The 14,418-nt window shown below is 40.0% G+C and overlaps 1 protein-coding gene across 3 annotated transcripts in view; it reads left to right on the top strand.

Annotated features, from left to right (window-relative positions):
- The window catches only part of gabrg2 (gamma-aminobutyric acid type A receptor subunit gamma2), a 39,043-nt gene that overhangs the window by 13,565 nt on the left and 11,060 nt on the right, over positions 1–14,418 (top strand). For all 3 annotated transcript variants that reach the window (XM_088440313.1, XM_088440310.1, XM_088440311.1), the window contains exons 4-6: positions 598–818; positions 1,467–1,549; positions 2,956–3,093. In XM_088440313.1, the coding sequence (XP_088296439.1) occupies positions 598–818; positions 1,467–1,549; positions 2,956–3,093 (442 nt within the window). The remainder of the gene's footprint in view (positions 1–597; positions 819–1,466; positions 1,550–2,955; positions 3,094–14,418) is intronic.

The raw sequence follows: 14,418 nt of genomic DNA, 5'->3' as shown, positions 1-14,418 counted from the left end.
GCGAATGGCAATGATGCCCGGTGAAAAAGCTTATTTTTGGAGCTCTTGTTTGAAACCCTGACCGGGTTTGGGCTTTATTGTTGCGTTCCGCTTTGTCACAAAGTTAATTCCTTTATGGCCTCTTGCACATAAGTGCCCCGCTTATTTCTTCCCTGCTGTACTTTACTTGAAACCTCGGGCTCAACCAGTCCAAGTAACTAAATAAGTGAGAAAAGACCGATAGTTCCGTCTCGATAGTCGCCTCCACTTTTATTCCTCCATTACGCCCGGGCGTCTGTCATCTGGCTTTTCATTCATCTGACTGCCTTACATTCTTAGCCCGCTCTCAAAGGGGCTGAAAAGAAGACAGTGGATTTTGGCCATGCCGGTAATGAGTTTGAAGAATACTTGAGGCAAAAAATGAAAGGCATTAGATGATCGGTCCATTCATTTTAAGGTTGACAGAGTTGAAATATTCCTCCTAAGTATTGTCAGGAAAAAAGATCCATTGATTTGTGTGTATTTCTTATTAGCCCAAAGAAAAATGACCACTGATTTCACAAAGGAGACAAGCTATAATGTGTGTAATGATGAAGTCACTTTTTTTTTTGATGCCAGGAATACACCATCGACATCTTCTTTGCCCAGACCTGGTACGATAGAAGACTAAAATTCAACAGCACGATGAAGGTTCTGCGTCTCAACAGCAACATGGTCGGGAAGATCTGGATTCCAGATACTTTTTTTCGTAACTCCAAGAAAGCCGACGCCCACTGGATCACGACACCCAATCGCATGCTCCGGATCTGGAACGACGGCCGAATCCTCTACACGCTCAGGTAGGAGGTCAAAGTTGCCCGCGATGACTTTGTAGATCTGAATGATCTAATTTAGATCAGTTTATCTAATTCAAAGTAAAATCATGATGTCAAAAACTAGATTAAATTTCAGCATCATCCAAAGAAATGTCATCTCTTTTCAAGAAAACCATGTTGATGTTTTTATGTCAGTTCCTTGTTTCCTGTCATTTGCGCCATCAAAGCAGCAGATGTTTTCTCCAGACACCACAATACATCTTGAGAGATAATAAGAAAGAAACAAGTCCATGGGACTCAATCAGGGCATGATGGATATTCTTCTATGCGGAACACTGGCGCTGGCCACTTCATTAATTTGGAGTAACTCGTAATGCAAGCGCTGGTTAATTAGGATGACCGCTGCGCTGCGCGCGACAATGATACATGACAATAGCGTCGGTGCAAACGGGCAAAGTCACTTGAGGTCATTCCCTTATTAACGCAAAGTTTAATGCCTTTAATGACTTCAAGGTCCCTCAAGTGTGAAAAGAGGTGGCGAGACAGGTGTGCTGGCGTAGAGATAAACATCAATTCCTTTTGATAAACAACAGCGTTAACATCTGTGCTGCTGAGATGGGATTTTTTCTCTTTTTTTTTTTTGTATTAATCAAGTTAACGTTGCGTTTGCAGGTTGACCATCGATGCTGAATGCCAACTTAAACTGAACAACTTCCCCATGGACGAGCACTCATGTCCCCTGGAGTTTTCAAGCTGTAAGTGTGTACATACTTTTTGGATGAAAAAAAACGGACTTTAAACAGAATGCTCTTCCATGCAACTGCATTCGTGGGTGTCAGTGGACTTTATTTAGTTTATTATTATTATTGTATACTTCCTTCGAGCTCATGAGGAGTGTTTATCAAAATTGCTACGATATACTCTAGAAATGAACATTGCAATGAATACTGACCAAAATATGGGGTGTATTTAAGTTGTAACGGAAAAAAAGCCATAATTTGTGTTGACGTTCAGGGTAATGCATTACAATAAAATACTTTCAAAAACCAACGGGGAAAAGATGAATTTAATTTGCCTCACATTACTTTGCTGAGGACAATTTCAAATGTGCCACAGTTGAAACGCTTCACTGGCCACATAGGAAGAGTAGAAAGAGCGCTAACATTATGCTAATTAAGTCCCTATGGATCTACAGAGAGAAGCGCCATGAGATAAGTGTCCAGGGAAAAGGCTTTGTAAATAACTCCAAAAGCAGCAAGTGAAGAGAAACTCGCGCGTGCCGAAATCTGAAGCGGTGGCCTTCATTTGAATAGAATTAAGCCTATATAGCTTTCAAACAAACCTGCTACCACCTGGTCCACGGTCACAGCTAGCAAACACTCCTTCAAAACACTGATCTATATTTGCAATCTAAATTCTAATGTAGTATCTGTTTCATGAAAGTGTAGAAATGTAATCCCTCTTTTATCTTTCTTTTTGTGTGTGCGTGTGTGTTGTCGCGGTTGCACTATGGCCTGGAGTGAGCAATCTGAACATCATGGCAATTTCCCGCTGGGCAGCGCTGCGAAATAAGAGATTCTATTCCAGCCGGCCCATGAATCCATTTTGAAATCAGCAAATACGAATCCAAATATCACCTTCTCGTACACATAACTCACAATGACAGGTCATTCTATTCTATTACGTTATATATAAGATTGACTCAACAGTGACTGCTTCACCTTAGCCGGCTTAGGAGCGGACTGCCTGCTGGGCTGCCTTTAATGTGCCAACTGGGCACATCCATGCGTCTCACATCACCAAACGCATGAAGCTGTTTACTCAATTTTATTCCGCGGAAGGGCCATATGCTTGTACTGAAGACACTAGCGGCCTGAGGGCTACCTTCAAATAAAATCTTAAGAGAATCCATATTTCCAGTAAATGCTGTTTAAATCAACCTTGGATTTACATAAAAAAAGGAGGACTATTTTATGTAACAGGCTTTTTTAAAGACTGTTTTGTAAGCTTGTAGAATGAAATCTATTTTCCTGTGATGCTACCGAATTGGAAGAGTGAGCAACTCTATAGAGGCAACTCCTGCAAGGGATGAAATGTTTGTTGTGCGCCTCAGCTAATCCGTTGTGCTTCTCGTCCTCTTCCTCTTCTCTCTCCTGCACAGATGGCTACCCCAGGGAAGAGATAGTCTACAAGTGGAAGAGGAGCTCAGTGGAGGTTGGAGACATCCGCTCCTGGAGGCTTTACCAGTTCTCCTTTGTGGGCCTGAGGAATACCTCAGAGATTGTCAGGACCGTCTCTGGTAAGCCCAATGCCGAGCAAGGCCTTTCTTGTTTATTATTATTGTTTTGAGGTTGTTTTGTTCTGAACTCATAGGCTGCCATCGATAGCTGTTTACATCAATGAGCTACCGTACTTTTACTGGACTGGCATTACTTGCTTATTCACTGTGATTGCCAGCTATACGAGTCAAGCCCAGATGAATTAAATCCTCTATAGCAGTGAATGAGTTAAAGAGCAAACTGGAAAAAAAAAAAAAAAAAAAAACTCCCATATCGTGGAGATACTTGTGTTGGGCCATACACATGAAAAAACAGCCTCCTTTGACTCTATTAGTATGTGGTTGTGTCTGCGTATATTTGTAGACACATTGAATTTTGGATGATAACATTCATGGACATGACATTTAATCTAACGTGGGAAGGAGGCGTGCAGCATCGTGAGCGTCATCTTATTGTCTGATATGATTTTAAAAGACATCATGAGAATCGCCTTGACCACACAGAGTCCTTGTGTTAAGCCTCCGAGGATGCTATTTATTAAAATGGGACTTTGCGGGGTTTATTTTTGACTGAAAAAGCTTTGACATTTGGGTAACGGCGGTTTTAGGCAAAGGCAAAACGCTATTATTGCTCTTATAATACAGCAATTGTAAATAGAATACAGAATTGTACAATTGGAATTTTGACTGAGCGGTGAAACCTTTATCATTAAAAGTCAGAAGCTGGGCAAAATGTGGTGTAGTGGCAAAGGATATGTCGGACGAAAGAAATTTGGACTTTTGTTGAGGCTGCGTCGATATAGATTTAAAAATAATGAAATACATTTCTTTGAGTTGATAAGAACTACGTTTATAATTGAATCGGCTCTTGAAAGTTATTTTGGTTTATGCTCTTTTAGATGTTTTCATCATGAGTACATGCCAAAGGTTTGGACTTACTTTCTCATTCAATTTGTTAAAGTGTTGGTTCTTGCCATAATATGAATTTTAGCAGTTGCCCACAATATAAACGTTAACAGTTGATGAATTAGCTTGACTGCCGCACAACACAAATGATGGTTTCAACATCATTGGTGAATCAAAAAAAAAAATCCACTGATGAACCCTTTTGAAGCCCATCGAGAGAATGTGCAAACAGAGCAAAGGGTGACGAATTAAAAAGACAGAATAATAGAAGTCACGTTTGTAGTTATTTCACCTTTTTAGTTAAGTACATAACTCCAAAAGTATCATTCAAAGTTTTGATACTTTCAGTGAGTATTGAATGATTTCATATTTACATAAAAGTGATGTAAGTACCTTGGTAAAAAAAAAAAAAAAAATGCAATAAATAATAGTATGGCAGGTCAGGAGATGGCAACATCACCAAAATAAGTAAGAGTAATAATAAAATTGATTACTCGTTGTCAATGTACGTGTTGTTTTAAAAACTCTACCAGACACTAGTTTACTTTTCCTGGACAACAAAAGCTATGGTTTCCCATCTTATTTTTAATGCCACAAAATCGTATAAAAATGAATTTAATTATTTCTTTGTTATCTTGGAAGAGTAAGGACAGGAAATTGTACAGAGCACAGACAGGAGTGATCATAAACACCTAATTAATTAGTTACCTGGAACAAAACACTCATTTATCTGCAATCTGCATCTGCCATTCAAAACTGAGTTCATAATTATTGGTACCAGACATGTCACACGTATAGCAGAACTTGCTTGTAATTGAAAATCCTCGTTATTGAATATTAGCCAAAGTGCCCATGTTTTGATGTTTTGAAATGAGATGAAAACTGACATTTTCTAACGCGAGGTTTGTCATACACTAACAATCGACTACAGGGCTGAAAAGGTGCCACAAGCTGCAGCTTATACATTTATCTGAAAGAAAAGGTGCGTTTGCGTAAATTGCTGGTCGAGTAGCATCCTCTTATGTGGAGCAGTCGAGGTTTTTGAGTGTCGGCTGAGAGGTCGCCCGTCTGATAACAGCGGCTTACCAAAATGTACAAAACTCTAAATCAACCATTTCTAGATACATTCAATCACTGTACGGTGGCGCAAATTGTAGGGAAAAAAAATTGCATTTCAAACTTCTGCTTTTAATCGAAGTGTTTCCAAGTGACATCACGAAAAGGCAATCTGCGTAGGCGGATTAAATGCGGTGAAGACTTTGTGGCATGCATCTCTGATCTGGTTTGTTATTTCCGCCAGCAGCCAAGCAGCCATCTGCTCTCTTGTCAGCGCAGAGAACCTTGACTGCGGTTGAGAGACCCCTTGTCTCATTTTGCAGTCACTTTGGGTTTCTGACCTGCTGCCAGTTGGGCGAGCACAACATCTGCCTCAACGAGCAGTCTGTTAAGAGAGAGTCTGGCCACAAAGTGCACCCTATGCAGTTGGCCAGAGCTGCAGAAATGATATTAAAATGTGTTGTTTATGGACAGGACGCAAAATGTGTCTTAAGTACCAGAGTGTTTTTGTTTTTTTTCTCCCCGAGTGTATTCAAGGACAACTTACAAGTTCCAAGACCATTCCTATTCGGGTTCTATGCTGTTGTTAGAATGAGTCAGGTAAGGCGACTGGAAATAACGTTAATCCCGGCAGACAAGCGGGCAGGTGAACCGGCTTGAGCCAGAGGAGGTTACTCTGTGTTGTTTGAAAGAGCTACCCGAGTGCGATCGGATTAGTACTCAAATAAAAAGAGGGATAAAAACGAGGCCTGCTTTGAAAAATGATTTCACAATTAGATAGTTGCTAGGGATTGACATGCTATCTACTTCTCTTGATGGGCTTTTTCATAAACGTGGCGTCTGTTTCTATTTGGTTCCCCACTTGCCCAGCTCAGTGTCCAAAGGCATGGTCTCTCAACATGTCACTTCGCATCAAGACTGCCTGCAAGCTTATACCTGCATTTATCAACACACACACACACACTGCCAGGCTTACAAGAGAAAATGAGATGGAAAAAAAGGATTGGGGATGCAGAAAGAATTAGATGAGGAACAAGCTAATGCTGAGTAACGACGTGCAAATAACTAGCCAAAAATGCACGGAAAGATTATACCAAGAAATTGGTTAGGCTGGTGAAATAAAAACTTAGCAAAACTTATATCCAGTTGGAGTGTTTTGAAATATTAGATTCTTCAATGTAGGAAGCTTTTATCCAAATAGTAGCCTAGCACGTTGGTAAATCCTCAGTCATCCTTATAATTAAATGTTTATACAATTATTTGGTAAACAAAAATGTCTAGGTTCATTAAAATGAGGCATTTTGTCCAAATGACAGCTTTACACATCTTGATAGTTTCTCAGTGAGCTTTATGATCTAGATGATGCTTTATGAAGAAATATTGACCAAATAAGTTGGTAAACAAAACAGTTGAGAGTCTTCATAGTAGGCTTAGTATTTGCTCAGTCAGCTTTATTATTTGGATAAGGCTTTGTGAATAAATATTGATAGAATTATTTGGTAAACAAAAAAAAAAGCCACCGCCACAAATTGTGTTTTGCTTTATGGTATGGATGATGCTTTACGACAGTTCAGTTGTGTGTTTTCAAGATTTAATAGCTTGAATTTTTTGGTGGTGGTTTGAGACCACGTGAAAGTGAGTTTTTCCAAACTTTTGACTGTTTACTGTATATGCAAACAATGACAATTTCAGTGAAGCAACTGAAGCAATCCACCTTTTGGATTATGGCATGTTTACATACTGCACAAATGGACAGAGGACCCATTACAGATTCAAAAAACGGCAGAGTCTAATTTTTCGTGCATTCATGCTACGCTTCCATTACTCAGATCCACTGAGAGACCTCACCATGTCTGTGAGTCATAGTTCCTGCACAAATTAGCTTAAAAAAAAAAAAAAAAACATCTTGGATGGCTGTCCCTAGGCTTTTCCGTCCAAGCATAAAGGCTAGCCATGTAATTTCCCAGCCGATTGTCTCGTCCGGTAACGGCTCTTCGCAATGAGTCGTGGAAAATTTTCATTGAAGCTGCATGACTGAATCATGCCACATGCGTACTGTATATATAAATGCTATATACGGCTAAGCATCTATAAATTTGAAACGTTTGAGGCAACATGGCGTGTTTCAATGAGTGTGTTTGTCTGCCTGTGATGTATAGACCACTATTCTTAGATTGACCTTCCAAAAGCTGTGCCATGCAGCCTTGTTGTCTGTGTGCGCCCGCCTGCGTGATTCAGCTTGAGTGGAGAAAGCCCCGAGACACATCAGTGGCCCTGTCCCGAATACGGAGCTCCGCAGTTTACAGATGATTTGTTGATGGGACAAATCCAGGGGGTGGGGGGTGGGCATTCATTGCGGCTGAAAGGAACAAGCTCCAGAAAACAAGCAAACGACAAACCCATGGACAGAAAATGTATTTGCTATTGTAGTATGACCAAGCATATCCTTGTTCTCGAGGTCGTTGTAGCTGCAAATAGAGATGTAGACCTTAATTCATAAAGACAGAATCATAAACAATCATTTACTTCTCTGTCTCCGCAAGATATATAAAAGGCCAAATATGGTCCTCTCAGAAGGGAAAAATAAAATGTATTCTTTGGTGTGCAACAACCTGATAACGGTTTTACATACATTTGTATGTGTGTTTGAATAATCCATTTGACTAATCAATGACTAAGTTGAAAAAACATGCCAACCCTGAAAAACAGTTGTTCTGTAAAGCCATAACTTCCGAACGGCATTAAAAAAAAAAAAAATCGCAGCAATTCAATTGTAATGCAATTCAATTGTAAGAGAAAACGTTTCAATGACATTTGAGATGGATAGAAATGAAGAAATTCAGGATAAGCATATTAATGTGGTAGCAGTTATGAGCATTGTCTTGAAAAATGAAGTTAAACATAGGTTGCGTTCATACAATTTCTGTCAGCTCAATTATGGCTTTGGGTTCTTAACATTCGGATAGATTCTTACAAGTTTAATAGAGAAAGAATATCCCTAATATGAAGGATGTTGTTAAGCAACATATTACTTCACGGGCTCTGCAGAGTACAATTTCTTTGAAGACACAGTGATGAGTAAAGCACGTATAAGTAGAATAACCGATACAGGAAACGGTTTATCGCTTGTCAAAGGTTCCCTGGTTTAATCAAGAAAAGTGCTTCGGGAAAAGCAAAGAAATAAAACACAGACGCCAATAGCTTGTTTTATCCTTACAAAGCCATTGTAGTTCCGATTGGATGTACAACCTTGCCGTAAAGTAGCGGAAGAGTAGATGTCCCCCGACCGATCGAAAAGTATGCAAAGACAGCGTGAGCTGATATAAAAATATCCTAGACATGCGACGTCATCGATAAGCCGTGTAAATGAATGACTGTGAAAATATGCCGCAGCCCTTTAATCAGATGACGATCACCCGGTGTTTATTAAGAGAAAGGAGTTTAAAGAGTGCCGAAACAATCCATTAGCCACAGTGAGACGCCACTCCTATTATAGCTACTCGCTCCTAATCTCTTCCTCCAGTCATCCACTCCTCCTCTGGCTCTCTCGCTCGTTCTCTCTCTGCTGGTGACACTTGTGATGGGCAGGATAAATGTTGTGACTCAGCCAGTATCCTCTTTTTCTCAAGTTAAACGCCAATTTACTTTGCACGCCATCCCCTGGCACACGTGCCCTACCTGTGCCTACACGCTGCAATAGTCACGTTACATTAAATCTTATTTACAATACAAGGAAATACAGGATGCGCTTATTACTTTCAAATCACCTCTTTTTCGGGAAAGAAATGAATGTTGAAATATTGGCAGACCAGACAGAGACATATTGCAAACACCGCAGAAATAATTACACCAAACATCACAGTTGTTAAATTAGCTCAGCTGGAGTAGAATAAAGAGCCCGTAACAAAAATTATTTTTACATTTGCATGCTGGATTGTTAATTTTTGCTCAAGAAAAGGGAACCGTTGAAAACAGGAAAAATTACAGGCATTGTTTTGTATTCCCAGTTTTGCAAAAAACTCGACTCAATCTCGTGAGACATATCATCTTGTGTGATTTGTCTCTTGTGCCCATCCCTTATGCTCGTTTAAAAACAAAACAAAAAAACATTGTAATAAACAATCCACATATCCTAGCAAGTTCTCAATGATGAAGTGATTTATAATACCAATACTAAATCTAAATCACATCCACAGCTCAAGCTTCCATCTTCTCAGTATTGCATTGTTTTGTTTTGTTGTTTTTTGTGATTTTTTTTTTTTTACATAAGCCTTTAGTTTGAAGCTGTAAAAGATGGACTTATGAGATTACACACCTGTGCGCCTGTTCCTCTATTTAATTTCCATTGGCGTGACTGCACTCATCACAGAAGCTTCAGACGAAAAAAGTAGGACACACGAATACATCCCATCCCAAATGAAAATTATCTTGCGAGTGGATGGAAGTATCGAGGTTGTTTTTCAGTCGAGGTGCTGGTAGGCATGGATGAAGGTCATAATGAATAGAAGGTTGCAAGGGTATTAAAAAGAGGGGGAGGGTGTTGAGCCAAAATATTAAAAAAAAAAAAAAAAAGCAGGCCAACTGTGTCAGAAATGTTGCTTATGGAAATGTTTGCCTTTCATGTGGACTTGCATGTTAAGTTGCTAGCCTTGACTATATTATTATTATTGTTTTATTCTAACCCAATTTCTAAAAGGAACTATTGTGGTAATATTCCACTGAAACGGTTGAAAAATGAAGCTCATTTTAATATATTTATTTCCCAAAACATTTCACATCCATTTCTGGTAAATTTCCACTATTCAGATAAAAAATGCCAAGACATGACTTGTACACTACAGAATAAGAATGATGTCTGATATGGTTACAAAGATGATAAACCGGGATTCATTTCAGGACCAAGACATTTTAAATGACGTTTAGGATAATAAATCTTAGCCATCTACCCAAATGTATGAAAAGTCTTTATAGCTATCGTAAAGCCCGAGCTATTTTGTCATTGTGAGACATAAGAGGTCATAGCATGATGTATCAGTAGCAAAAATGATTGAGATGATGTGCGATATCAAGGGAAGGAGAGTGAGCGTTGATTTTAGGAACGCGCTTAAGCTTATATAACGTTTTTGAATCACGTCTCTGCTCAGAGTGTGAAAAACATTGCTGCCATTTTTAGACAAGGGGAGTTGGAAGTAAACAGGAAAAAAAAAGGAGTGGAAAAAAAGAAACCAGTGTATACATCCTATGGTGGAGTTCTACATTACTGTAGTTAAACATTGACCATGTTCAGCCAGGGACATATCATCAGGAACCGCACCACAAAGGGCTATCAATGAGCAATAATCGCAAAGAGGAAAAGTGCATAAAGTCGATAAAGCAATGAAGTTCCTGTGACACTTTGAGCCAGGGCCGAATTTAGTCAACAAAACGTGTTTGAAATGTGTACAATCCAAATCCGATACTTTGTCTTAATGAGTTATTTTTGTTCATTTCCCAAGTACAGTACTGCAATATTGTTTCTGGGACAATGGGTAGTATTTTTTTAAGGGGGAGGTACGGGAAGCTTTATATTATATCTATGTAAATTGAAGTTTATTCGTCTGGAATAGTAATAGCATCATGTGTCAATTTGACCCGCTGTCATATATTATTGTCCAAAAAGTTTCAGAATTTTTGTGTGTGTGTATTTTTTTTTTTTAATTCTTTTGATTCTTTCCTTTCTCCGCAGAAACACCAACAACTGTGCTACATAGAAATGCCATTTTAATGGATATATTTACTATTGGTGTCAATTTTGACTCGATTTGGGCCATTAAGCTCGACATATCAAACAAAAAGCATAGAAAACACACACTTGGAGGCTAAAAATCACAATAGATTGTCAAAACAAGGAAAGGTTCAAAACTACACCGTGCTTTCATTCCTAAATGCTTGCAAATGGGATTGATTTGATGGCAGAATTTGACCGTATGACAATTGAGATCTTGTACTAAAAAACGTCATTCAGCATTTCCTTAACGTTCAAATGGGCCAATGCAACTTACAACATAACAGGTGGATGGGTTAAGATTTTTTTCCCCCACACTTCTTTTGATGCAATCAAAATGTGACCATCACCGTACATGGACAAATTTTAATATATTTGTCTAATGTTTTATTTAGTATTATTACAGGTACTTAGGCCATTACAATATCGGGGCCACCGGATTAAAATAAGACACATAACGCAAAGTAATTCTACATGGTAAAAATCTGCCCCCACACACACACTCACACTCAAAACAATGACAAAAACAATCAAATAAACCTTACTGACAATATATCACGGTCATGTCACCTGTTGACAGGTTTAAAAATAGCCACCCACGGCAGTCTGCCAGGATACAACCCAGCAACATGGTGTTCATCACGTGCCGTTCATCATGTCACCCAAAAGTGATGACTTAGCATACTGGCTGAGTAAGGTTGACCCCGGCATGTAGCCAAGGCGTAACCCCGGTCATTAGCAAGCTCCCTGTCTTTCCGTCAAACCTGCGCATTTACATACGCTGTCACCTCTGATATCCACAAGCGTTAAAAGGACAGCCTGTCAGCATCCTCATATTAGACGGCCAGCATGCGCTTCGGGCCTCGGTTGCCTGTCCTACCTCCTCCCGTTTCAAACCTGTCTGCCAGCAAAAGGACGATATGAAATTATCATGTGATTGTTGTTTTTGTTTTGTTTTTTAGTACTGACGCTATTTGTTCGGCTGTGTGCTCCCAAACATACATTTTGGCCATTTCAGCATTCCTACAGTAAAACGTTGTAGCTAATAAAGGAAACGTTGCTGTTTACTTGGCCCAATCCGTGCAAAATCTCTCCTCCTCAGCTCCAGAACCAAAACCAAAATGAAAGACATGAATAAGGTTGAAGTGTATTTTCTCTTGCACAGGCGGTGTGGGGAGTTGCTAATTGCTCATGTCTCGCTCCTGTCGTCATAAGCGACCTTCAAACCGTTTTCATCTGCATGGGTGGCGAGAGCGCAAAATAAGCCAGGAATGCTTAGAAATGCATTAATGAAGGAAAATAATACTTTGGCAGTGTTTAGGGTGATGAGTCAACATTGGAACATGGTTGACTTTTCATGTTATGGACCCTTTAAGTCTGTTAGGATTTTTTTTTCCTAATATAAAAATTGAAGATATTTTTTAAAATAGCTATACCTACCACACTAAGTTTGACTTACTGTTATTTCCCATCACTTTGGCTCTATTGTTCTTGCCTCTGATGCCTCAAAAAATATAGAGCTGATTTCTGATGAATGATTAGTCCAACCATTTTGATATTATTCCTTTCCATAAATTACATCAGCTTGAATCAAACGTGGGATCTTCAATAAAAAGAAAAAAGGAAGAATACCTCCTGGCAGGTTTGTGCTGTTGTCAGTATATTTTGAATGTGTTTGGTCAGCAAAAATTGTCCTTGTCTCCATAGGAAGTGATTGACTTAAAAGCAATGTAATTACGATGATGGATGGTAAGTTGGTTTTATTAGCGGTGCCCAGAAAGCCTCGCAAAGGAGGCCTTCACTGATCTGTAATCTTTGGATCAGATGATTGTTAACGGGATAGGGAAGGAGCTAAAGATGTGGGCGGTGTTGGATACATGTGAACGGCTGGGAGATGGTAGCGTCATGTAAAGCTGCTTCCGTACATTCACTGCTGGTCCACTTGGTGTAAATTGGACCTCGCAGTGGTGATGGTCATGAATAAAAGTTCCCAAGACAGCAGCAGTTCTTATAAAGTTAGCATCATCGTTATTAACTGTTTCCTAACATAAACACAGTTCAAATGTATGTTTTAGTTATCAGATTTTTTTTTTTTTATTGGTATTGTTGTTATTGATATTGAATATCAGTGCGATAACAAAGGGAAAGTAAAACAAAATATTTTCGAATAATATTAGTTATACAAAAGAGCTCTAAGATGAGACATAAACAAGAAAAATAAGCATAATCAGTTGTAAGTTAAAGCCTTCTTTTGCGTGAAGTTGTTCATCAAGAACAAGAACGCAGCTGATTGAAATTTACTCCCACTCCAAAGAGTGTGCCAGGATGGAAACATATACAGTATGCCATACACGAATGATGTGAAATATCATCCACACCCCTAAGCCTTGAAACCATGCGGCTTTAAAGTGCAATCAGGACGTGATTAACAAACTAATGCATTACCCCCTTGCTCTAATGGCAGACGGGCTGATACTGATACATCACTCGCCACAGTGGAGGGTACGGGTCGATAACGCCTCCGCAAAATGTCCTTTTGGCAAGAGCCGCGGCCTGTAATGAAAGCGGTGAATGGATGAAGGCGAGCGTATGGCGATAGAGTCCTACGCCTTCCTATTTCGGCCGTGTTGGAAAGACCATTGTTATTAAAGGTGTGGAAATGGGAAGGAGGCTTCGTGCCGCTGACAAAGCCGGTATATCTGTATTAAGCGACTGCAATGGATCTTGCGTTTGAAGGTATCGCTAATGTAACGCTGATAAAATTCAAGCATAGTAAACCCTCGCGTCTTATGTCGCCTACAAATCACGGGCCGCACACCAGCCAGCGTCAGCAGAAAATCATACAGGCAACAGGAACGGTTACGGCCATGCTGTCGGGGTCGTCGCACTTTGTTCATCAAATGCCACTTTTAATGGCTTGGTGAACAGTGGTGCATGCTGGGACAAGCTTGGCCAGACTTGGTCCCCATCCAGATACCGCAAGAACTCGCTGGCGCCGACGGCAGCGGAATAATAAACACGAACGGTGTCGCGTCTTTCTCTGTCGCTCATTAGCGCGAGCGGGAAAACACACAGATGTCGGCTGTTTCGCAATAAACTGCACTGCGCCCTTTCTCATGAGGAAAATTATTAGCCAGCTGTTCGTACCCCAGCTGCAGCCAGTCTATTGCAAAGCGCCGGCAGCTAGCGAAATTTCTCTCTCCAACCCACAATACGCACGCGCATGACTCCTCGGGTTACAAGCCATAGTGAGAGGGGACATTTCCAACACCGCCAACACTTTGATGTAAATCAATTAGCAGGCGAGCGACCAGTCCACTGATACCGACAGGTAGACGTTTAACTGAATGTAGATTTCACACACACCCTCACTCCATGTGATTTTGATCCAGATTCAGATTCCAGATGCCCAAGCTCATATATCAGGTCAACAGAAGACAACAATCACCATCGGCGTTCTCAGCACTGCCAACAACAAATATCCCGCAAAGCGCGAAGATTTTGAATGACAAAATTCTGATCTGGCTTAAGTTTCTACCATGTGTGCGTAACCCTAACCCTAACCTGAATTCAGCAAAGAAAATGGCAAAAGGCCTCCTTTCTAACTTAGAATCTCAACA

The sequence above is a fragment of the Hippichthys cyanospilos genome, chromosome 18 (assembly GCF_059441005.1).
Source record: "Hippichthys cyanospilos isolate Australia breed blue-spotted pipefish chromosome 18, RoL_Hcya_1.0, whole genome shotgun sequence".
In the NCBI taxonomy this organism is placed as follows: Eukaryota; Metazoa; Chordata; class Actinopteri; order Syngnathiformes; family Syngnathidae; genus Hippichthys; species Hippichthys cyanospilos.
This window is presented reverse-complemented; position numbering and strand designations above follow the sequence as displayed.